Raw genomic sequence first — 25163 nt, forward strand, 5'->3', positions numbered from 1 at the left:
ATCAGTGTTGAAGAGATGGTAGAGCGAGAGGAGCTGCTTTTGGAGCTGTTTGGTTACAAGGAGCAGCCCATCAAGTTAGCTTAAACAGAAAGGGGAATTTATTTGGAGAATTCAGGGATATTTAATAGAACCCCGGGGTAAAAAGCGCATCCAGGGCTGATGAGGAACCGAGACCTGGAATTCATTAAGAACCAATGGAAGTAGCCTCACCAGCTCTTTTTATCTGGGCCCATGTGGTCTCTTGTTCTCTTTTTCTCTGTGTGTCTGCCTTATTCTCTTGCTGCAACTGGCTTTCTCTGCTCTATCTGCATCTGGGTCAGCCTAGCCTCATGCTAACCTGCCTTCCCAGGGCAAGGACAAAGAGATGGATAAGAACCTCTTAAGATCTCAAATCCTAGCCCAGGAGAGAGTATGTGATAAATGAGATTTGGATCTGGAGTGCCCTGTGGTCTAGTTGGTCACCACCAGAGATGGCAGATTATGGAACTGTTCAGTTGGCAGATTCCGGGGATGCAGATCCTTAGAAAAGGGGTGGGGGCAGGATAGGCAAAGTGAACACTGCAGCATTTATAGGATACTGCAGAGGGGCCTGAGAAGGAGTAGCCAGTGTGTGGGAGGGAGCTGCAAACACGTGGCCTCTCAGAAACTAAGGAAGAAGAGAGTGACCAGTAGGACCAAATTTGCCGAAAGGCCAGTAAGAGGAGGGCTGAAGAGTGACTTATGGATTCAGCACAGGGAGGGGATGAGCATCCTTGGTGAAAGCGGTTCCAGGGAGGGAAGGGGTAGGAGCTGGAGTGCAGTGGGGGAGATGTATGAGGCTAGAAGGTGGATACAGGGGAGGCAGACAGCTCCTTTATGAAGTCTGGCTTCGAAGGGGAGAAAGAGCCAGTGTGGCCCTTGGAAGGAGATACAACATCCTGGCATGTGTTTGTGTTGATTTTTGTTAAGTTGGGAGAAGCCTAAGCTTGTTTAACTGGTGATGGGCGGCAGCCAAGACAGAGGGAATGGGCAGAGACCCCAGAGGGAAAGGGATGGCTGCTGGTGGAGGGATTGGCTGTTCTGCTGCGGCTGGAGGGAACCGGGAACATGGCAGCAGATATTGACAGCGGTCAGCTACCATTGCAGTTTTCTGATATTGACAGCGGTCAGCTACCATTGCAGTTTTCTCAGTTAACACGAGAAAAACTATCTGCTGGGCATGGGGCTGAGACATAGATAAGAGATTTGGGGTGATCAGGGGAAAGAAATCAGGATTGGAGGGGCTCTGGCTTCTGTCTGCAGCCACTCTGGGCTTGGTCAGTCATCTGCTCACATGCATGCTGGGACGTGTAGACACACACATGTATTTTCATGCACAGGCGTGGTGTACACACCTCAGAGCACTCACATGTGCTTGCTCATGTTCACATCAGTCCAGCTTGCATGTTCCTGTGGTGCCTGTACACAGGCCTGTCGTACATGAAGTGTGGATGGACAGATGTGCATGCTCACGTGTCCACACGGTGGCCAGCTCCCATCCCACCCCCATTCCTGAACATCATGGCTTGAGTTCTTATCGCTGTTTATTGAAACCTCCCATCAAAGAAAAGTGTGGGAGGCAAGAAGGGGAGGACTTCTCATCTTGTTAAGACTCAGTCTTGTTAGGACTGAGCCAGGGGATATCAGGGGACCTCAGGGGAAGAGGACCGGGACAGTGGCGGAAGGTGGCCAGTGGGGAAGGGCTAGACAGAAGAATGGCAGGGCCTGGGTTGCAGGGAGAACAAGGGCAGGGATGGGTATGGAAAGGTCCATGGCTGAACCTTTGAACTGGCCAGGGCTGGGCAGGAGGCTCTGGTGGTGGTGATGGAGACACCTTCACCAAGCTCTCAGAAGGCTTCATCCTAGGAGGATGGACCTATATGGGGCCTCCCTATACTCCTAAGGTGCCTGGCTAGGATCAGTCTCTGGAGGGCAGGGAAAGGGGGTTCCGTTGTCCTCAGCTGGAGCCCAGGCCTGGTCCGTGAGGCTGTAGAGGGATCCTCTGGGAGGCCTTTTCCACCTCTGGCTCCTGCTTTGGCTTCTTTGCCCGCAGGGACCTAGGGACAGAGAGCTAAGGAAAAGCCCTGGGCCCAGACCTGCTTCCCCAGGGAGGAGCACTGATGGGGCCAGAGGCAGTGACTGACCAGTTTTCCAGGTCTTCGATAGTCTCTGGCAAGGGCTGATTCAGGGTCTCAGGCAGGAAGAGGGCAGCACTGCCCCCGAGGAGGGCGGTGATCCCGTAGATGATATTGGGGATGAAGGGCTGTACCTCACCCGTGATTTTCACCAGCGGGGACACCATGCTTCCCACGCGGGTCCACAGGTTACTTACGCCCATACCTGTTTGCCTGCGAGGGTTCAGAGTAGGGATTGGTAGCCTGTGTGTGGGGTTCATAAAGGATGGCTCCCCTGGGTAGAGGACAGGACAATGCCACAGTCCCACCTGACCTGTGTCCTCTGGCTGGGCCTGGCCCCAGGTCCAGCACCTACCTGATGACTGTGGGGTATAATTCACTTGTGTAGAGGAAGAGGCAGCTGAAGGAGCTGGATAGGCATCCCTTCCCAAACACAGCCAATACTGTCCTCACGGTCTGCAAGTCTGCAGAGGGAAGAAAATGTGGTGGGCCTTGGAGTTCAGGAGCACCTAAGAGTTCTCACTCCTTAGCTGATCTTGTCTCCCTTTTTGCTTTGGCTTCCAGGAAGCTCAGATCCAAACTTAAAGCTGAGTAATGCTTTGCATGCCTGTGTCCTGCTATGTTTGTGTTTTCCCCTGCCTCTGATCCTCTATTTCCATTTATATTTTGTTGTATATGTTCTTGTTCTTGTCTTAAAATACCTCAAGTTCTTTTGGAAGGGTATAGGTGTTATCAACCAACTAACACCCATATAAAATAAACGTAGCTTTTCCAAGGTCATGATGGTGTAGGTTGTGGGGTCTTTCTTGAGCATGAGCTCTGTCGTTTTACCATCTCAGCTTATCTCTACAGTGATGTCACTCAGGACACTCTCAATACCTCAAAAATTTTCACACTATCCAGATACCACCATACTTTGCCCAGTCCAAGTCAGATCTGGAAAGGAGCTTTCATGTCATCTAGCCCAATTGCGTTATTTTCTAGAAGAGAGACCCTGAGCCCCAGAGAGTGCAGGGACCTGCTCAAGGTAACACAGTGACTTAGAGGCAGAGCCAGCAGTGAAGTCCCTGGCACCCAACCTGGCAGCCTCTTCCAGAGGGTTCTGGGGTAGCCCCAGTCTCTCACCCAAGGGCACAAAGGTGAGAGCCAAGATGGCCCCTCCTGCCAGGAGCAGGGCAGCGGCCTGAGTGGTATGCCGGCCCAGATAGCTTAAGGAGAGGATGGTGATGAACTTGGCTGGGACATCGACCCCACCAAAGATGATCTGGAGGATGTAGAGGTTGACTCCAAATTCTTCCACACCCATAGCCAAACTATAGTAGGCAAAACCGGTAGCAAACCTGAGAGGCAGAGAAGGATTGGTTAGCACCTGCAGCCAGGCAGAGGCCACTCCCCATGCTGGTCATTGGGTCACCAGGATGATGAATAGCTTCACTTCTTGTGCCAACTGCAACTGATGATAGGGGCTGCTTGAGTGTCCTTTTGAGGTTTCTGAGATCGTGTCTGGGCTCAGGGAGAAAGCGCTGTGATTGATTGGTCATGTCTGACGTGGGCATGGTCCAGGGTGTGGTGGCAAAGGCGCCAATAACTGACTCTAGAGAAGATCAGGACTGGAGGGAATCTCGGAGACCAAAGGAGGCAGTAAGTGATCTCTCCTGGTTGGGCAGCAGTTTAACATCCAGACTGGCGAGGTGAGCATTGAGCTGTATGCCTGGGTCAGATGTTTCCCTTCCTCTCTCTGAACTGTGGGATCCCTTTGAAGGGTTCCTGGACAAATTGAATCCTATTCACAAAGAAATGGCCAGGATGGGAAGCAGAAACCAGGTCACAGAAAGGGCTTTCAGGGAGCAGGAGAAAGTCAGACAGAGGAGAAAACTTGAGATAAACATAATTTTTGTCTTCGAGTCTGAAACCCATTGGTCTAGCCTTGCTCTGTGGGGTTCCAGAGGGCAGAGCTGACCCACAGGGGGGCAGTGACAGAGAGGGAGAGCATGGGGACACTGAGCGGCAGGGATGTGAGCTGGGGAAGGGGCCTGGAACATTTGTCCTGTGGGTGAGGGGTGGGGCATTGTGACCCCAGAGGGAAGCAGACCCTGATGGCTGGACCTGGGTGTGGGGCAGGAATGCAGCAGATTTCTGGGGTTGGGGCTGGGCTGTGGTGGCCCAGGAGAGGGGATTCTCTGACTTCTCTTTCAGATGCCCTAGGCCTTGCCCTTAGGTGAGCCTACTGGAGGCCTTGTCTATCACCCCTTCCTTGGCAGGGTGTGGGCAGGGAGAGGGGGGTTACCAGGCCAGGGAAAGACAGAAGGTCATGCGGCGCAGCATGGGTATCCGGAAGAGGTCACTTGCAGTGTACTTGGCCTTGGCCAAGGAGATCTCCTTCTGCAGGTTGAGTTTGAGCTCCTTTGGGCAGAGGAGGGGGAGGGGCGCCATTAATGACCAGCTAGTGGGCAGGACGAAGAGAGGGAGATGCAGGCGTGGTGCCTCTAGAGGAGCTCAGGGAATCAGATGTGGTATAGGCTGTGAGCCAGGGGAACAGAGGCAAGGGGAGGGGCCAGCCCAAGAGTGGAGCACAGGGGTTCTGCTCCCAGACTATAGTCCTCAGCCCCTACCTCCAAGCTGAGCCTTTCTCCCTCTTCCTTCTTGCCATTGAAGGCAGCCACCCGCCGGAGTATCTTCAGGGCCTTCGAGGACTTTCCAGACAAGACCAACCAGCGTATGGACTCTGGTGTCCACCTGGGGGCCAGAGACCAGTCACAGTGGCTCCTCCTACTCCAGAGCCCCTTTTGAGAGGCTGGAAGAACATCAACAGCCAGGGCCAAGGGGTAGGAGGACCAGAAACCTGAGCTATCTCACTGCAGATTTCATGGAATTTAAACTTGGACAAACTCTGCCCCTGGGCTGCCTGCAGCCAGCACAAATTCCAGTGTTCTCTTCTTCCCCTTCCAGAAGACACTTTCCTCTGCCCCCCACCTGGGCCACTTGTTATTGTTGGGTGTCTTCCTTAACTAGGAGCCCCAGGCTCTAGGCCAAGGCAGGTGGGGCTGGGGGAGGGGACGGCATGTTCAAGGCTGGACTGCTGGAGGGTCTTGCACATCCACCTCCCCAGCCTTCCTTGGGCTGCATTCCCAGTCTCTCTGGAGAAGAAAGGGCAGGGCTGCAGCCACAGGGCAGCTTGGGAGGGGGATGGAGTCTAAGGTGAGGTCAGGGACTGGGCTTTGGGACCCTCAAATTCTCCCTGCAAAGGACTAACTCTGCTGGGGGAGTTGTGGGGAGGGAGTGAGCACAGCATGGGGTCTTGGGATTGGCAAATAGGCAGTCACCCCCACTCTCCCTTGCCCCCAGGCTATGCGTTTGAGATTGGCTCATTCTGAGCAGTTCCTGAGGGTCACCAGGATAAGAGGAAAGGAAGAGGTTGAGATGTGGGGAGAAAGGAGTGGTGTTTGGAGAAGTCTGGTCCAAGGCAGGATCAGCTTTAGCTGTAGCCCCTGTGGGTGACCTGGATCCGGTGAGGCCCTCAGGGAGTGGACATTGGTTGCCTGGCCTCAGGCCACTGCCCCAGCTGATGGTGGCAGCTTCCTGGGCCCATCACTCCTCCTGCCCTGACGGTCTTCTGAGCCTGCCCTTACCAAGATTATCAGTGACTTCCTCACAAAACCATGGCAAGGGCCTGGCACTCTATCCTCCTCTTCCCGAGAATTATGGCAGGAATGGCTTACAGTTAGTGAGCCTTCCTGTGTACCAGGCCCATGAAACTCTGGGTGACAGGCAACATTATCTTCATTTTACCTAGAAAAATATTTTTCTTTTTTTTCCTGTTTTTGAAATGGAGCCTCGCACTATCGCCTGGGCTGGAGTGCAATGGCATGATCTCTGCTCACTGCAACCTCCACCTCCCGGGTTCAAGTGATTTTCCTGCCTCAGCCTCCCGAGTAGCTGGGATTACAGGCACGCGTCACCACACCCGGCTAATTTTTTGTGTTTTTAGTAGAGACGGGGTTTCACTGTGTTGGCCAGGCTGGTCTGAAACTCCTGACCCCGCGATCCGCCCCTCAGCCTCCCAAAGTGCTGGGATTACAGCCGTGAGCCACTGCACCCAGCCACCTAGAAAAATCTTGATGCTCAGAGGGCATGAGACTTGCCCCAAGTCACACAGTGAACTGGCCCAAGCTCTCAACTGTGCTCTGCTGATCGCCCACCCTTATTTTGCCTCTTGACTCTGAGTGCTCTCATGCCTAGGTTGCCCATCCCCTCTGGGAGCTGCTATTATCATTTCCGAGCTGAGGTTCCATCCCAGCTTTGCATCTTTTTGTGTAACTTTGAGGAACTGCTTCACATCTCTGAGCCTCAGTTTCCTCATCTGCAAAATGGGGACAATAATGTCTCCCTCACACAGAGAAGCCATGAGGATCAGAGACGACGTAGGTTGATGCCCAAAACGGGCTGTGCACATAGCAGATGCTCAATAAAAGGTCGCTCCAAGACTTCACTTCTTTTCCTGAGCGCCTGTGGGATTTCCTGCTCTTTGGCTCCGACTACCTTTTTTTTTGAGACGAAGTTTTGCTTTTGTTGCCCAGGTTGGAGTGCAGTGGCGTGACCTTGGCTCCCTGCAACCTTCACCTCTCAGGTTCACGTGATTCTCCTGCCTTGGCCTCCTGAGTAGCTGGGATTACAGGCATGCGCCACCATGCACGGCTAATTTTTGTATTTTTAGTAGAGATGGGGTTTCACCATGTTGGCCAGACTGGTCTCAAACTCCTGACCTCAAGTGATCTCCCTGCCTTGGCCTCCCAAAGTGCTAGGATTACAGGTGTGAGCCACTGTGCCCGGCCAGCTCTGACTACCTTCTAAAGACCCATTTCCTGTCTTTCAGTGTGGCCTCAGGTTCAACATGTTGGTAATGAGCTCTCTGCCCACTCTGGGTCTCTGACCCAGGCACCTCCATTTTCCCAGGTTCCCAGGCTCAGGCTTCTCTTTGAACTTTCCTTTGTACTTCGACTCCAGCAGTCCCCAATTCTCCAGATTCTTCCTTCAAGATATATCCCAGATTAGTCTCCCCGAATCTTCCTCCCAGCACCATCCCCTCCCATCTGTCTATTGTCCCCACTCAGTTGGGTCTGTCCTTCTGGGCTATTATTTCACAAATGGAAACTTGATCAGGCCTGTAGCACCATAGACTCTTTCTGTGGCTTTCTACCTCCCTCCATATGAAGTCCAGGCTCCCCAGCTTTCCGTGCTCTCCCAGCCAGTCTCCATCCCGTCCACCTCCACTTACCCTCTTCTTCAGCTGCAGGCAGGCCCTCCTTCCCCATGTGCCCCCATCCCTGCTCTCTCCTGCAGCATGCATTTGTTTATGTAGTTCCTCCTCCCTGGAGTGCCCTTCCCTGACTCTGGGACTGGGTGCCCGGGGACACAGAGTTGGCCAGCCTGGGCAGGTATGGGCTCCCCTGTTTGGCCCTGGGGCACCTAAGGAAACAGATGAAGAGGAGAGGGCCACATACCAGGATGACAGGAAGAAGACGAAGAAGGGAATGGACACAGTTAACTGCAGCCAACGCCACTGGGGGATGGCGTAGGCCAGGCCGGGCAGAATGAACTGGCCAAAGGTGTAGCAGTACCCGAGTGCTGTCGACATGATGGCCCGCATCCGGGTAGGCACCCATTCCACATCTGTGGGAGGAGTCCAAGCACCAGATTAGTGTTCTGCTAGGTCCCAGGCACCTCCGCGTGAAGGGGCACCAGCTTCTGCATCCCCACGGCTACTGACATCCTCCCCACGGATGCTGTTGATATCGCCCTCCGTTGGGGCTTCCTGCTGTTCTGATGCTGACCCTAAGTTCATCATCCCCATTTTACAGATGCCACAGCTGAGGCTCAAGGCGATAGGACTCAAACCTAGGTGTGTCTGTTTCCAAACTCATGCTCTTAACCACTGCTTCTCCAGTGGCAAGTGACTTTCCTTGTTCTGCCTCAGTTTCCTGATCTGTAAAATGGGAATAATAGTGTCACTTACTTGCAAGTGGTATTGAATGAGATTGTGTACTTAGCAGAGTGTCAGGTCCAGGGTAAGTCCTCAGTATTGACAGCTGCTATTACTATGCTTGTTGTCATTTTTAAATTTAAGTGAGGCCTCTGAGGTCCTGAGAGGGGGTGGCACCTTGACCAAGGTCACAGGGAGCCTGTGGTTGAGCCAGACCCAGACCCCATTCTCTTTTGGCTTCTGGATGGTGCTCCCCAAAGCCCAGCTCCATGCCCCACTGCAGCTCACTCAAGATAACGGTGCTCAGGGTAATGCCTGAGATGCCAAAGCCACACAGGAAGCGGAAGACCATGTAGATGGGGAAGGTGGGGCTGAAGGCTGCACCGGAGCCGCTGGCTGCCAGCAGCAGGTAGCTGCAGGTCAGGATGGGCCTGCGGCCAAACCTGTAGCTCAAAGGAGAGGAGGGGCCAGGTTAGCCACAGTGTGCCTGCCAAGAGGAGTGACTCTGCATGCTGTGGGGCAAAGGGCTGAATCCGACCCCCAACCTTTCCCTGTTGGGCACATAAAGCTCCCTCCCCAGACACAGCTTTCTTGGTAATTGCTATTTTTGACAAGTTTGCAATTAGAGGTTTGAGTTAATGAGTGATCTCCTCTACATCCGCCTCAGCTTAGCTGACTGAGCAGGGGTCGAAGGACCGCCCATCTCTAAGCAGTCCATCTCCTCTGCCTCCACTGCTACACAGCCACTACGCTGTGTCCCAAAACCTGGAGGTTTTTTCCCCTGGAAGAAAGGAAGGCTGGAGGCCAGACACAGTGGTTCATGCCTGTAATCCCGGCACTTTGGGAGGCCGAGATGGGAGGGTCACTTGAGGTCAGGAGTTTGAGACTAGCCTGACCAACATGGTGAAACCTCGTCTCTACTAAAAATACGAAAATTAGCCAGGTGTGGTGACACACGCCTGTAATCCCAGCTACTCGGGAGGCTGAGGCAGGAGAATCACTTGAATCCGGGAGGTGGAGGTTGCAGTGAGCTGAGATTGTGCCATCGCACTCCAGCCTGAGCAATAAGAGTGAGACTCCGTCTTAAGAAAAAAAAAAAAAAAAAATAGGAAGGCTGGAAGATTCCAGTTGTAAGGGCTTTGGGGTGGAGAGAAGGCTGTGGTCCAGAAAGGTAGTGAGGTTTGCCCAAGGCCACACAGCAAGAGCCATCCCACCCTCCCCCAGCTCTTTGCCTCTTTGGGGGTGCACGGGTGGAGCAGAGTAGGGAAGGGTTGTCCCCATGGGTCATGCTTCCATGGGCTGTGCCCCCACGTCTCACCTGTCAGACAGGTCTCCAAGCACGAGCCCTCCAATCAGTATACCTGCCATGAAGATAGACTGGGCCATCTCCTTCAGTTTGTTGGAGTTGCACACCAAGTCCCACTGCACAAGAGAAAGGTAGGGCTAGCCTAACTCAGTGTAGACAGCCTGCTCAGCCATGCTCAGCCTGTGCCCTCATACATGTGGGCTTCCTCTCCCAGCGCCCTGACTTTGCCCCTTCCTCCCAAGGACCGTTTCCTTTTTCAGCCCAGCTCGGAGCTCCTTGGGTTTGTCTGTGGCTCTTCGGCCCCTGACCTGCATCCCTCAGGCATGTGTGGCCTGTCGTATGGCTCTCAAAGTCCACTCAGCTACCACATCCAGGTCTGGCCTCAACTGCTTCCTCCTCTCCAAGTTGCCTGCTTCCCTGTTTGCCTCCTCCCTGCCCCTCACATAGCCCAGGCCAGTCCCTCTGCGTACCCCCTTGACCTTGCCTTCTCTCCTCTACAGGGACGTTCCTCTATCCTTGCCACCTCTCTTCATCCTGCAGATCCAGTCTCTCTCTCTCTCTGCTCCTCCTTATCAGTATTTAGGTGTGTCCAAATCTCTCCATCTTAAAACCTCTTTCCTTTCCTCATTCACTCCATTTCTCTCTTCCCTTCAAAGCCAAATCCTTTGAACGAGGAGCTGTACTTGCTGTCACTCCATCCTCATCTCCTTTTCATGTCTCACTTCTGCCCCCAACCCATCCACTGAATCTGTGCTTATCAAGGTCACCGAAGTTTCATTTTTACGGCGCACAATGGAACGTCCCAAATCCTGGCCTGGCTTGCCCTCTGGCAGATGTGGATGCTGCTGATCTCGCCCTCCGTCAGGCTTCCTGCTGTTCTGCACTCCTCGTCTCCTTCACAGCTCGTTTCTCTCTGCCTAGTCCTTGAAGCTTTCCCAGGGCTCTTCCTGAATCCTCCTCTCTCTCCACTTTCCCCAAGCGATGCCATCTGTTCCTGTGGCTTCAATTCCTATTTTATACTGAAGATTCCAAATCTACAACTCCAGCCCAACCTGTCTTCTGACCCACAGAGGAGTAGATTCAGTGGTCCCACTTGAGAACTCCACCTGGATAGAGTCACAGGCACATCCCAGATTCAATGGGACTTATCACTCCACTTCTCATTAAAGTCCCAATCTCAGGGACTGGTAACCTTCTCTTTTTAGTTAATTAATTAATTAAATTAATTTTTTTTTGAGACAGGGTCTCACTCTGTCACCCAGGATGACTACAGTGGCATGATCATGGCTCAATGAAGCCTCAGTCTCCTGGGCTAAAGCCATCCTCCTAAGTAACTGGGACTACAGGTGTGCATGACCACACCTGGCTAATTTTGGATTTTTTATATAGACAGGAGCTCACTATGTTGCCCAGGCTGGTCTCTAACTCCTGGCCTCAAGTGATCTGCCTGTCTTGGCCTCCCAAAATACTGGAATTACAGATGTGAGTCACCACATCCAGCCTCTTTTTTATTTTTATTTAAAAAAATTATATCATTTTAATTGGCAAATCATAATTATATTACATATATGAAAACAATGTGGTGTTTTGATATATGCATGCAATGTGAAGTGATTAAATCAAGCTAATTAACATCACTTCATTTACTTGACATTTTTTGTGGTGATACTTTTGAAAGTCACCCTTCTAGTTATGGTGAAATAAACAATACATCATTATTCTTGACTGTAGCCATCATGCTGTGCAACAGATCTCAAAACGTATTCCACCCATCTAGCTGAAACTTTGTACCCTTTGATCAGTAACTCCCCATTCCTTTCCCCAGCCCCTTCCCCCCGAGCTTTTGGTAACCATCATTCTACTCTCTACTTCTGTGAATTGGACTTTTTTTTAAAGATACCATATATAAATGAGATCATGCTGATAACCCTCTTGATTCCTTCCTCCCTCTCCTACTCCACAATCACTTGATCTTCAAGATTCTAGCTTTTTGATATTTCTTGAATCTGGATTCTTCTATTTCCAATACTACTGCCTTAGTGTAGGCCTCATCATCTTGTACTTAGATTAATAATGACAACTGATATTTATTGAGGGTGTTCTAGGTACTGGGCACTGTTCTAAGCTCTTTCCATGTTTTAACTTTAATCTTCACAATAACCTTATTATGTAGGTGCTAATATCATGCTATTTTACAGATAAAGAAACTGAGGCCCAGATGAGGCTGCTGCAGCAACCTCTTGACAGGTCTACTGGACTTCGGCCTCATCCCTTCCTAGCCATTCTTTCCCTGATAACCTGAAGGGCTAAAACGCCACTCAAATCAGGTGCCTGTCTTGCCTAAAGTGCTCACTGGCTTCTCCTTGCCCTTTCGGTAAAGATAATGCCCCATTAACACGGGTTTATGAGGCCCTCCATGCTCTGGCCCCTGCCTACCTGTCTGGTCTAATCTGCTAATCCCCAACATGCACCCTTTGCTCCAGCCATCTGAATTACTTGTGCGATGAAGTGGAGAATTTAATTCAATAGAAATGCCTCACAAGAATGTTTTGGAAGCAAAACATTCCAAAAGGTGAAGAACCAAACATTCCAGGGAGCTCTTTCTCACTTTCCTCAGTTGGAAGTGAGGGAGAATGGTGGTGGATGGAATCTCCGGGTCCTACAGCTGTCTCAGAGTGGCCCAGCATGGCCAGCAAGCCTGGTGGTCCGTTTTAGTTGGGAAGGGGGCCTGCATGGTATGTGTGTTGGGAGGAGATGGAGGAGGGACAAAGGTAAAGGAAGAACAAGGGGGTGTGAGGTGGAGGAATGTGCAAGGGGCCATCTAGAGAGACTTCTGGTACTTTGTGGCATGCTGTGTAAAGTCCCTTTAGGAAAATCTAAAGGAGAGACCTACTGTTCACCTAAATTCATTCACCCCTTCTTCCATAGTAAATAGCACATTTCCCTGATGACCTTGTACTGAGTGGGGCCATGCAGTTCTTGACAATGGAATGTGAGTAGAAGAGATGTATGTTACTTCCACCTCATTTGCTTAAGAGGGATTCCCTAGTCTGGACTTGCATGCTTTCTTCCCCTCCTGTTGGTGGGAATGGTGACAACTAGAACAACTCTGGAGAGTTGCTGTCAGTCTGGGTCCCTGAATGACTCTGTGGAGCAGAACCACCCATTGGCCTAAAATGCTACTCACCTTGGAACTGTTACATGAGAAAGAGAAACACTTCAATATTTTTCGAGCCATGAATTATTGTTGTTATAATAACCTAGCCTATCCTGATACATCCCATAAGAAGTTGCAAATGGAAATTAGATTTTTATCCCAACCTTCATGATAATTAGTGCCTTAAGAAATCAATAATCTGTTTGGATCATGAGAAGGTCAATTGTCAGACCTGCTTGGAATGTTTCAGGCTGCTGTCCTGCTCCACCATCTGAGACCAGATCTGCTGGATCTTGGTTTCTACCATGATACTTGTGATCATGTAGGCTTTAGAATAACTGTCATGAGCTGGTTTCTACCAGAAAATTGAGCAATTTACAGAAAATATCATTCCTGGAATAAACTTTTGAGACCTGTTTAGAACATGCCTGAATCCTTACAATGGCTTACGAGGCCCTGGAAAATCGGCCAACGTCTTTATCCCTGTCACCTCTCTGCTCTCACCTGCTACTGCCCTCTCCCTCACATACTCCACTCTCGTTGAATTGTTCGCCTTGCTGCTCCATAAACATTTCAAGCATGCTCCTACTTCAGAGTCTTGGTGTATGTTGTTCTCTTTTTCTAGAATGTTCTCCCAGATAGCTACTTGACTTGCACCTCCTTCAGATCTTTGCTCAAATGTTATCTTCTCAGTGAGACCTCCCTATTTACAATTATAACTCCCAGCAGCCTATGCCTCTCTACCCTACTTAATTTTCTCAGTAGTACTTATACCATCAGAATGCTGAATGATTTTCCATCTTTTTGGTTTATTGCATGTTTCTCTCCCAAGAATATCAGCCTGATGAAGATAAGGCTTTTAGTCTGTTTTGTTTACTACTGTACTTTCATTATCAAGAACAGTATCTGATACATACTAGGCACTCAATACTTGTGGAATTGAATGTGTGAACATTCCACAGAAAGAACAGAGGGATTGAGAGCCTTAGAAGTTAGAGATCTGCCAGTGTCTACATGAGAGGTCATAGGGCCCACACTCCAAATGCTATGTGCCTCATTTCACCAGAATGAATGCATGTCAATATGGATAGTGTCTAGGCTGTATGTGCTGAGGATATAACCACACGCCAGTGAGCAGGAGAGAAGTGTTTTTTCTTCACAGTCAGATTGGGAAACCTACTGTGGAAAAATTGTCTACTGGAGGATTATCATCCTTCAATGACATTTTGAAGCTTGGAAGGAAGAGTGATTTGTGGTTAAATATTTTTAAAAAATTGAACTTCAATTGCACTCTAAATTGCTCCCAGAGATTTCATGGTTAATGAAGCACATCAGAACTGATGAGAAAAATATGGCCATGGCTTCCCTAAAGATCAACACAAATCTGTTTTCCCTGAAGACCAACACAAATCTTCCCTGAAGATCAGGAGAAAGCTTTGCAAATAATGCCATAATAACCTTATAAAGTAGGTACTCGTGTTATTTCTTTTTATAGACAAAGAATCTGATCTCACAGGGTAAGTGGCTTGCCCAAGCATGGCTTGGTTCATTTCAAGACAGAGACTGAAACTCAGATCTGAGATCTGCAACTGTTATGGGTTGACTTGTGTCCCTCCAAAAAATACATTGAAGTTTTAACTCTTCGTGGATCAGAATACGACCTCATTTGGAAATAGAGTTGTTGTAGATGTAATTAGCTAAGTTATAATATGAGGAGATTATACTGAGGTAGAGTGGGTTCTTAATTCACTATGACTCGTGTTCTTATAAGAAGACAAGAGAGAGACACATGGGGATGTTATAATCCACAGAGGCAGAGATTGGACTGATGCGTCTACAAGCTGGGGAATGCCAAGGGTTGCCAGCAACCACCAGAAGCTGGCAGAGGCAAGGAAGGATTCTTCCCTAGAGGCTTTGGAGAGGACACACCAACACCTTGAGTTTGGATTTCTAGCCTCCAGATCTGTGAGACAATAAAATCTGTTGTTCTGAGCCACCCAATTTGTTGTGCTTTGTTATGGTAGCCCTAGGAAACTAATATACGGCACGATTCCTGAATATTTGAAGGAACTGCTGGCTTTATAAGGGGTGATTGGAAGAGGATTGGGACTAGACAAGCATGGCAATGAGGGAACCAGATGTGGAGCAAATGGGAGAGATTTTTAAAGGCATCCTGGAATTTCTGGGAGAGAGGAAGGTATTTAGAGAGAATTTTGGCATGCTTTCTGTGCAAAGACCCTAAGAAGGCCCTTTTAAGAAAACTTAGGCTAGATGTCTTGATTATTACTCAGGGTATCAAGAGTGTGACTTGTGTTTCCCTTGACTGTGTCTCCATGGTAGTCTGAGCCATGCAAGTCCTTGGATTCCATCAGGTTACACTACAGAAGCTCCATGCTATTGCATTTCTCTTTGCTTTGGGGCTGGTTATGATCCCCTTATTCTAGTAGTGTTGGCAGTCCTTTGAAACTCATGTCAATATCGTCTTTTTGGAGAGCCAGGAACTTCTTTTATGGTTGTCTGGCACAAACAGGTGGTCAATAAGTGTTTGTCAGTTCGATAAATGGATAAGAGTGTCTAGCCGCCCAGGGTAGGTAAGGTGCTCCTCATTTCCCTTTCTTGTTCTTACCTCCAATAGGGCACCTATTACATGGCATTCTAACTGCTTATTCACTTGTTTGCTGTCCTGTATTCTGTAATCTTGCTGAGGACTGAGAATGTCTCATTTGAATTTTTTTTTTTTTTTTTTTTTTGAGACAGAGTCTTGCTCTGTCACCCAGGCTGGAGTACAGTGGTGCAATCTCAGCTCACTGTAACCTCTACCTCCCAGGTTCAAGTGATTCTCCTGCATCAGCCTCCTGAGTAGCTGGGATTATAGGCATGTGCCACCATGCCTGGCTAATTTTTTTTTTTTAGTAGAGACAAGATTTCACCATGTTAGCTAGCATGGTTTCGACCTCCTGACCTCATGATCCTCCCGCCTAGGCCTCCCAAAGTGCTGGGATTACAGGCGTGAGCCACTGCGCCCAGCCTTGAGGTTTTATCTCTAATAGCTAGCAGAATAGTTGCTACATAGTATATGTTAATGTTTCCTCAACAAATAATTAATGAGTGAACAGGGCTGGGAGAATTTTGGCATGCTTTCTGTACCAAGACCCTGAGGAGGCCCTGTTAAGAAAACCTATAGCAGATGTCTTGATTATTACTCAAAGTGTTGAGTGTGACTTGTGTTTCCCCGGACTGTGTCTCCATGCATAGGCTGTGCCACTTGGAGTCCTTGGATTTAATTATCCTTATTTTACTGAGGAAGCCCAGAGAGGGAAGAAAGGCAACTTGTTGGTTGAACAGAGCCAGTTACTCAACCTCCTGGTGGTTCTGTTTAGTCCTCGGCATGACCTTGGCTGATCCGTCTCATCAACTTTTGGCAATTCCACATAATGTTCTTGCTCCCAGTATTCTAGTTCAGTGTTCCTTTTTTTCTTACTCTGTCTCCCAGGCTGGAGTACAGTGGTGCGATCTCGGCTCACTGCAACCTCTGCCTCCCAGGTTCATGCGATTCTCCTGTCTCAGCCTCCGGAGTAGCTGGGGCTACAGGCACCCACCACCATGCCTGGCTAATTTTTGTATTTTTAGTAGAGACGAGGTTTCACCATGTTGGACTAGGCTGGTCTCAAACTCCTGACCTCAGGTGATCCACCTGCCTCAGCCTCCCAGAATGCTGGGATTACAGGCATAAGCCACTGCGCCTGGCCTAGTTCAGTGTTCTTGACCATCTTTTTCCTTTCTTGGAATGTAGCCGAGCCCCAAGGGAGCTGGGTTCTGGAAGGAAAGGGTAGGAAACTCACTGCCATGCCTTTCTGTGTGGGCTGATGCATCAGGAAGGTGGTGGGGAAGAAAGAGAAAAGCACGATGCTCAGGAGAAAGCTTTGCAATTAACGGCGTAATAACCTTATAAAGTAGGTACTATTGTTATCTCTTTTTATAGACAAAGAACCTGAGGCTCAGAGGGTAAGTGGCTTGCTCAAGCATAGCTTAATTCATTTCAAGAAAGAGACTCAAACTCAGGTCTGCTGGACCCAAGATGCTACCCTTGGCCCTGAGCACAGCTCCTTGATGCCTCCCTGCGTGCCGTGCTCTGAGGCCTGGGCTGCTGAAGGAAAGGCACCATACACGGGAGCTGTTACTGTGAGCCACTGTAAGACAGCATAGCCCAGCATAGGCTGGGATTGTGGTCAAGGAGGCAGTCAAGGTCAGAGCCAGATAAGCTGCTCTGACATCATATCCAAAGTGTGAGCAGCAAGAAGTGAGGCTAGGTGGCCCCTGCAGAGCATGAGGCAGAAAGTGGGCTGTAGAGAGTCAGGACGAGCCATTTGTGATCAGGACCATGATCAGCAGGATGGGGCCCTGCTGTGTGTGCGGGGAGCTGGCTGAACCAGGAAACAGCCTGCCTTAGTTCAGGGGCCTTTTGGAGCTAGGTCAGGTCTAGCTTAGGGGAGAATTGCTGCTGCCCATGTGCATTCCTGGATCCCTAGAGGAACCTGTGCTGGGGCACAAGGACCAGAGAGGTATCTTGGGGACAGTCAAAAAGACATCAGTTTCCAGCTCTGCCACTTAGGAGCTATGTGTTCTGGGGCCAATTACTTAACCTCCGTGTGGCTCACCCTCTTCATCAGTACCCACAGGTACCTAGTACCTGCTTCTCAGGCTTGTGAATGACATAGGAATGAAAAGCACCCAGCACTTATACCTGGAAAACAATAGGCACTCAATTCACAATAGCTGTCTTATTATTATTGTCACTATTAATGCCATTAAGTCATTGTAAGGCCTGTGCTCACAGGGACAGCTCATGCAGTAGAAAGGGCATGGATTCTGTAGTCAGGACCTCCCAACACCCCCCTTCTTCTGTAAAAGCTTGACCCACCATCATGTCTGGGAACGCCACCTTCTGGATCTGAGCCCGGTGTATTCCTCTGTAAAATGGGGACAATAGTGCCTGATTTGCAGGGTCACGAGAGAAGGGATGCAAACACCAGCCCAGGTCCCTGTGTACAGTGGGTGCTCACTGGTGAGTTCCTGATCCTGGAGAGCTCACAGGAAGGTCCCACCTCCTCCTGCGCACATAATCAGGGGCTTTCTAGGTCAGGGCTGTCAATAGGGATCAGGCTGGCTTGAAAAGTGGTTTGGGTGGGGCTCTCAGGCCTTTTCCCAGGAGTCAGATTGGAGGCGAGGAAAGAGATGGAGGAGGATGAGCCCCCGGCAGGGCTGAGGGTGGGCAAACGGGGGTGTGAAGCAGAAGTGCTGCTGGAGATGAGAGATGGGCAACTGGGGACTGGGGATTGGGATGAAGGAGGGTCAGAGGCGGCTGACCAGAGACCCGGCAGGGGACCCTCCCAGGGTGGAAGTCTGCTCACAGGAGGCCTCACTGGGCAGCCTCTCTGCTTCTCCAGCAGCTGACCTGGGGCCTCCTTGGAGCAGTCTTCCACCCTGGAAAGGGTGGGGGACGGGCTTCTTGCAGCCCTGGAGACAAGACAGGGAGGCTCAAGGCCCAGAGACGAAGCCCAGGGCCCTTAGAGAGATGGGTCTTGCTCATCCATGGCCAGGCCCAGGCCCTGAGGCCCACAAGCTGAGGTTCAGTGGTGGGGACTATGGGGTACGTGCCTCTCCAGGGAGCCCAGAGTCCAGAATTCGTGTTCCCATGCTTTCTAGACTTAAAGGCCTTTGTTTCCTCTTAATGTCCTAGTAAAGCTCATTCTGAAAAATCCTGACCTTCTCTGCTGCACCAAGAGAAAGGAATTTGTGGTCACCCCTGCCAGGAAAGCTTAGGGGATCAGAAGGGGGAGGGAGACCGCCTCCACTCCTGTCCAGACCCAGTGCTGGGCTTGTGCACTCCACCAGCTCAGCCCTCCAGCCCTCTTGCCCCCTCCAAGAGGGAGCCTCCTTAAAATCCCCATTCTACAGATGAGGGGACTGAAGCTGGAGTGGCGAGGTCACTTGCCAGGTTGCTGACTGTGGGGGAGGAGCTGGATCTGAGCAGAAGAGGAGGGCCAGGCTGAGGAGGGAGGCAAAGTCAGGGCCTGGGTGAGCTAGAAACAACTGTGAGAGCTGGCTCCCCTTTTTACCAGGGGATCCCCCTCTCTTGTGATGGGGACAAACCCTCTAGTTCTCAGACATCCCTATTAACAACAACAGCAAAAAAGCATGGCACCAGCAAGGAGTGCAGCTAACATGAAAATGGAATGCTGTGTGCCAGGCCCTGGGCTCAGTACATGAAGATGGAATGCTGTGTGCCAGGCCCTGGGCTCAGTACTGTGCTTGCGTTATCCCCGTTCACCCTCACACTTGCTTTCTTAGCCCTTTTTACGGATGAGGAATCCGAGACTTCTAGGGATCATGACATTCCTGATCATTGGCAGAGGCAGGTTGTGAGCTCTGGTTCACGATCCCACACTGTTTGCGAGATGGCCCCTTGCTTCTACTAACAGGTGTCACCTGGACTGATCTCGCTCTTCGCCAAATACCCTGCCTTCCTCATTAACACCCTCTTCACCTGGAGCCAACGCATCGGTTTCCCGCCTCTGTGTCAGAGACCTACTTCTAGGTAAGGTCCAGCTGCTGCTCTTCTCTAGCTGAGGGGCACCAGAACCTGACCCAAGCACATGGAACTGGACTTGTTATGGCTGAACCACAAACAGAAAGATGAAAGGGTTCTGCCCTTGCTGTGCTGGTACCAGTGTGGCTGGCTGGGTCCAGCCACTAATGCATTAATGGCCGGGCAGGGACACTTCCTAAGGGCTCTCACAGCTGAGAGTTCTAGGGATCTGGCACCTGATGAATGCCTGGGCCAGACCTGACCCAGAGAAGGGTGCGGTGCCCTGAGGCCTGGTGACCCCCGGCGTCCTGCTGGGATGGCGGTTCACACTATCTCAGCTGCTGAAATGGTGACTGGGAACTGGCTCAAGCATGAACTGTTGCTTGACTGGGTACAAGACCTGCAACCTCTCTCTCCGTCTGGCCTTTCTAGAGGCTTCTCGAGGGGTTTTCTGGAAAGGAAGCCACTTCCCAGCAGTGAGCGGTGTCTACATCCCTCCCGTCTGTCTCTCCCGCCAGGCTCTGAGGGGGCAAGTCCTTCATTCAGTGTTGATTGAGCACTTGCCATGCATCTAGTCCTGTGATGACAGGGTGGGTGAGAGAGGCACAGTCTCTGCCCTGGAGAAGCTACTAAAGGCAGGGAAGGAGGATCTGTGATGTCCCTGGGCAGCAGGGTGCACAGTCAGCCTCACGGATTGTGGGTTGGGGGTTGTGCATTCCTAAGGAGCGTAGGCTCTGGAGCCTGACTCCTGACTTTGACTCCCCACTCCATCCTGTATGAAACGTGAGGCCTTGGGCCAATGACCTGTCCCTCAGTTTCCTCATCTGTGAAATGGGATAAGAAAGGTGCTAACCTTAGAGGGTTATTGTGAAGATGAAATGAGTTTATGTGGCCGAAGTGCTTAGAACCATCTGGCGCAGTGTGAGCATGCAGTAAATGTTATTGTGATGGTGATTTAATTGTTCTTTGTGAGATTTTTGTTTCTTTGGCTAGGTTCTGTGTTTTTGGAGGACATGGGTGGTGGGCTTTACTCCTTTTTGTCTTCCCAGGTCTCAGGTGCACGGCAAGTCACCTGTACATTTGGAAACTTACTTATGGCTATTGAGGCATCTTTGACTCCCTCCCTGTCCCTCACTCCCTACATCATTCAGTTGCATTCAGTTACCAGGTCCCAGAGACTCCAACTTCCTGGCCTTCCTGGTATCTATTCTGACTGTCCCTTCTATCTGTCATCTTTGTCCTGGATCCCTGTGCAGCTTGCTAACGGGTCTCCCTGCTGCTGGACTAAAACACTCCACAAACTACCCTCTAAGGGGCAGTCAGAGTGACGAGCCTTCGAAGGTGACCTGTGGTGTCACTCTCCTGCTTAACACCACCACAGTCACTGGCTCCCCATTGCCCTTAGGACAAAGGCCACACCTTTACCTCTGTAGCATCCAAGCTGGGCCCTCTTGCTGTCCTCTCTAGCTCCATGTCTGGGGACCTCCATATCCTACTGCTCACTCCTCCAGCCTTCCCCTGGAACCTGCAATCTTGACTTTTTGCTCTCTTTTTCTTTTTTTTTTTTTTTTTGAGATGGGGTTGTCTTGCTCTGTGCCCAGGCTGGAGTGCAGTGGTGTGATCTTGGCTCACTGCAACCTCCGCCTCCTAGGTTCAAGCAATTCTCCTGTCTCAGCCACTTGAGTAGCTGGGACTACAGGTGTGCACCACCACACCTTGCTAATTTTTATGTTTTTAGTAGAGACGGGGTTTCACCATATTGGCCAGGCTGGTCTCGAACTCCTGACCTCAGGTGATCTGCCTGCCTTGGCCTCCCAAAGTAGCTGGGATTACAGGTGTGAGCCACTGCACCCGGCCTTTCTTCTTGCTTCTGTGCCTTTGCATTTGACCCTCCTTCCCCGCCACTCTTCCTTTTGCCTGGGGTTCACTGCTCACTAACTCTCACCTCCCAAAGTGCTGGGATTACAGGCACGAGCTACTGCGCCGGGCCTTTCTTCTTGCCTCTGTGTCTTTGCGTTTGACCCTTCTCCCCCACCATCCTTCCTTTTGCCTGGGGTGCGCTGCTCACTAACTCCCACCTCTCCATGCCCAGTGTGGGCATTACTGACTCCAGCAAGCCCGCCTCAATCCTCACTCCAGGCTGGTTAGATAACCCTCCCCTGGGCCTCAGAGCACTCTGAGTGTACAAAGCGCATATTCATTCATTCCGCAGAACACCTCCTCTGTACCAGGCACTATTCTAGCGGCTGCAGATAAGAGTAGTAAACAAAGCAGCAGAAAATCCCTGCCTTGGGAAACGTGTGTATTCCACCAAACTGCCCATGATCCTTGAGAGCGGGTCTGCGTCTCGCTAGTGGTGTGCTCCTGGAGGGAAGGCAGGGCTAGCGGCTCTTCGACTTTGTGTCCTCAGTATTATGCACTGGGTGTCAATAAATGGATACTTGATGGGTTTCAGGCATTATGCTTGGTGCTGGGGGGAGAAAGTAGCAAACATGACAGGGAGGAGATATAATCTAGGGATATGAGAGCAGCAAATGTCATGGTGTGGAGGGCAGGTGTGTGTGTTTGGGTCCTGAATCTGCTACTTATTAGCTGTGTGACCTCGAGCAAGCTACTTAACCTCTCTGTGCTTCAGTTTCCCCATCTGAGAGAGAGAATTACAATACGAACTGTCTTACAGTGTGGTCAGGAAGGTTAAAAGTGTTAATATCTGTGAAGCTCTTAGAACAATGCCTGCCACATAGTAAGCACTTTATATAAAAATATTTGTTAAACAGATGAATAACAATCACACAGACTCTGAACATAGTCCTAAATTCAAATCCTGCCTCTGCCAGGTTCTAGCCATGTATAACAGGGGAAGGTCATGGAATCAAGCTGAGCCTCAGTTTCCTCATCTGTGAACTGGAGATAATACTTCTCTTAAAGAGATTACATCTCCTGGGCCTCCAGGAACCCACAGATGTATAGTGCTTGGCACCAGGTAAGGGCTTTGCAACGAACGCATCTCTTCTCATGAGGCAAAACAGGCTCCTGCCCTTGAGGGGTTCATGGTACCCAAGGGAGGATGAAAACACTGGTCTCTGCTCACTGCTCAGACGCCACCTCCTCCATGAAGCCTCCCTTGAATCCAACAGTTTCTCCCTCTTTTGGACCCCCATAAACATTTGTCTCCCTGTACTTCTTATGGGCTTTAGCTGTAAATTCCAGTTCTGAAACTGACCAGCCATGTGGCACTGGACAATCATTTCCTTTCTCTGGGTCTTAGGTTTTTTATTTTTAAAAATTCTGTAAGGGGAGATAGAAATCACCTTCAACGGAGCATCACGTTGGAATCAAACAAGACAGTGTCTACAAAGCCCCCAAATGTGCCTGTCAGTTAGTGACGCCCAATACATGCCAATCCCCAATTTCTCATCTTCATCCTATCATAGGCTCCTGACTGGCCTGTCAGTTCATTGAAGAGTCTGATTTAACTCTGGATTTCCCCGAGGTGGCAGGTGAGAGAGTCAATGAATCAGTGAAGGGCTGTGGGAATGAGAGGTGAACCCACAAGTGACTGTGTGTGTGTGGATGAGACATTTTCTGGGTCTGCTGTGGAGTGTTTCAAGCCTCCCCTCTGTGCGGTCCCTCCTCCACAGCCCTCCCACCTTGGGGTCTTTGCACAAGACGGAATTTTCCTCCTTTCCCTCACTGCCTGTTTGGCCCTTGACTGATGTGTATATCTCAGTTCCAGGGGCATTTCTGTAGGGAGGATTCCTTCAACACCCATTCCCCACGCCTTCACTCTCACACCCACCCCAGAGGTAGGTCATAGTGCAAGGTCACTTTGAAGTTGCAATTTTACACTTATTTGTGTGGTGTTTTCCTTAATGGGTGCTATCTCCACCGGGCTGTAGACCCCCTGGGAGCAGGCATGGTGCATTTTTGTATTCCCAGAGCTTAGCTCTGTGCCCGTCACAGAACAGGCCCTCAGTAGCAGTTTGTTGAAGCACTGCTTGGACTCTAAGTGGGAAGAAGCCAAGGGTCTTGGTGCATGAGCTTCTGCACTCAGGTCCTTCCTCTTTGCCTGCCCAGTGGCCTGTCCTCAGTTCCTGGGAACACCAGACCCCAGCCTCCTCTGCTGCCCACCAGCGGTGCAGGGTATGGGGGTACGTGGGTAAGTGGAGGGAGAGGGTTTGCCCAGGCATACCTCTGTCACAATGGAGTCCTTGGTGCTGTTGTAGACCCAGCCATCCAGGCATGGCTCCGTGGCCCTCTGGGTGTCATTGGGCAGGCTGGCATTGGGCGGATGTACAAAACGGAGGCACCTCTCAGGCTTCCCATTTGGGCCCATGGGGAGCACCCAAGGCCCTGTGGAGGCATTGTGGGGCGGGCGACAGTGGTGGACAGGGGTGGCGGCTGTGAAGATCTGCAGCAGGTTGTGGTTGGCCATGTTGAGGATCGGGAGGCCCAGTATGGCTACATGCAGGAACTGGAAACGGCCCATGCTTCCCACACGGTCCAGGATCTCCGAGAAGGTCATGGCACTGGGGCAAGATGAGCCAGAGCTGTGGGCAGGGCATAGGCCAGGGAGAGGTATATTTGTGCCTGGTGGTGCGTGGGTCTATGGAACGATATGTGGGAGGGTGAACCAGGTGGATATGCGAGCACAGGTGTGTAGAGCGGAGCATGTGTAAGTGTGTAAAGATGTGGAAGCTCAGGCATGTGGAGCCGCAGATTCTTGTGTGGATGTCTGAGGAAGAGCCCAGCTGCACGGAGGGCTGTGGGATCAAAGGTGGAAGTGTGTGTCCAGGTGTGTGGACACAAAGGTATCTACGGGTATGTGCTCATTTAGGCTGCAGCATAAGGACACAGCTGCGTGAGCTTGGGTGTGTGTTGTGCGCGTGTGCACCTGCGGGCACAAGCATGTGTGTGCTCAGCTAGGCTGGTTGCACATGCTGCATGCATGGAGCAGTGCAGGACACGTAGCAGGGACCAAGGGGCCCAGCCTTGGATGTTGGCTACAAAGGACAGATTAGGGGGTGGGTGGTGAATGTCCCCAGTTGCTCCAGGCAGATACACAGGGTTAGCAGAGTTCAGGTTGTCTGCTGGGAAAGGCCTCCCCAAGCTCAGAGCCTCCTGGCTTCTGGCAGTTCCCTGGGGCTGGGCCCACCATGCTGGAGTATCTAGATGTAAGAGCCCGAAGCAGGTCTCAGAGGGCACTAGGGGCTTGGCTAGTCGCAATTGGAGCCTGGTCTTGGGAGATTCCTGGGATTCCTAGGTGCCTGGGCTGGGGAGGCCCTCCATCCCTCCTCACCTGGTGGCTGGGTCTGGATCCGATGGGGCTGGTGATCAGTGTAGTTGAGGTCCCTGCTCTGTCCTAGGGGCCGGCAGCTGCTGTAGTAGGGCAGCTCAGCTCTAACAAGCTGTGTTTGTGCCTCCCCCAGGGGGGCTTATATAAGGCATAAGCTGTTTCCCGGGCTAATGTTTGACTTTCTTTTGCGGATTAACGTCACTGGCAGGGAGAGTGCTGTGGACCCACCAAGCCCAGCTCTCCTCAAAGGGCTGCCTCAGCGAAGGCCGGTGGGGGTGGGGCAGCGTGGCTGAGCCTAGCAGGGCTGCTGGCTGGACACCATGGGCCCAAATGGGAAGTCTGAGACGTGCCTCCGTTTTGTACATCCGCCCAATGCGAGCAGCCCTGGCAGGCTCACCGAGGGGAGATTCTGGGAAGGAATCTGGCCTGACCTCTGAGGGTTCAAGGTCCCTCTCAACTGATGTTCAGAGGACTTGATGCTGAGGACAACCAATGGGAAAGGCACTGGTGCCCGTAAGCAGGCAGCATTCTCCTGTGTGCTACCTCCCCTGCCTGGCACCTCCCGAGTAGGGGAAGGGGATTTGCCTCTCAGGAAGTGTTAGGGAACACCCAGACAGAAAATGTCACTTTCATCTATCCCTGAGGACGCAGGGCTGCCATCTCCTGGGCCCCTGGGGCAGCC

General features: G+C 51.0%; 1 protein-coding gene across 2 annotated transcripts; it reads right to left on the reverse strand.

Moving 5' to 3' along the window:
* Positions 1–1546: 1546 nt before the first annotated feature.
* On the reverse strand, positions 1547–24703 carry SLC22A8 (solute carrier family 22 member 8). Of its 2 annotated transcripts, none has more exons than XM_057299165.2 (11): positions 24485–24703; positions 23378–23714; positions 9452–9555; positions 8422–8576; positions 7655–7823; positions 4766–4889; positions 4441–4556; positions 3279–3493; positions 2509–2617; positions 2163–2366; positions 1547–2075 (listed from the first exon to the last, which is right to left on the reverse strand). In XM_057299165.2, exons 2-11 carry the CDS (start codon positions 23708–23710, stop codon positions 1976–1978), a joined length of 1629 nt encoding a protein of 542 aa, XP_057155148.1. In that variant the 5' UTR covers positions 23711–23714; positions 24485–24703; the 3' UTR covers positions 1547–1975. The 2 variants fall into 2 exon arrangements, with proteins under 2 accessions (XP_057155148.1, XP_003828567.1); XM_003828519.4 differs by having other exon boundaries at positions 23378–23735.
* Between the last annotated feature and the right edge of the window lie 460 nt (positions 24704–25163).

The sequence above is a fragment of the Pan paniscus genome, chromosome 9 (genome assembly GCF_029289425.2).
Source record: "Pan paniscus chromosome 9, NHGRI_mPanPan1-v2.0_pri, whole genome shotgun sequence".
In the NCBI taxonomy this organism is placed as follows: Eukaryota; Metazoa; Chordata; class Mammalia; order Primates; family Hominidae; genus Pan; species Pan paniscus.

Excerpts from the sequence above, each read along its gene's own strand:
- SLC22A8 (XM_057299165.2), bottom strand. The coding sequence starts at position 23,710 with ATGACCTTCTCGGAGATCCTGGACCGTGTGGGAAGCATGGGCCGTTTC. Across the intron at positions 2,618-3,278 it reads TCTCACCTTTGTGCCCTTGG|ACTTGCAGACCGTGAGGACA; the intron begins GTGAGAGACTGG and ends TTCCCTCTGCAG. Across the intron at positions 2,076-2,162 it reads ATCGAAGACCTGGAAAACTG|GTCCCTGCGGGCAAAGAAGC; the intron begins GTCAGTCACTGC and ends CTCTGTCCCTAG.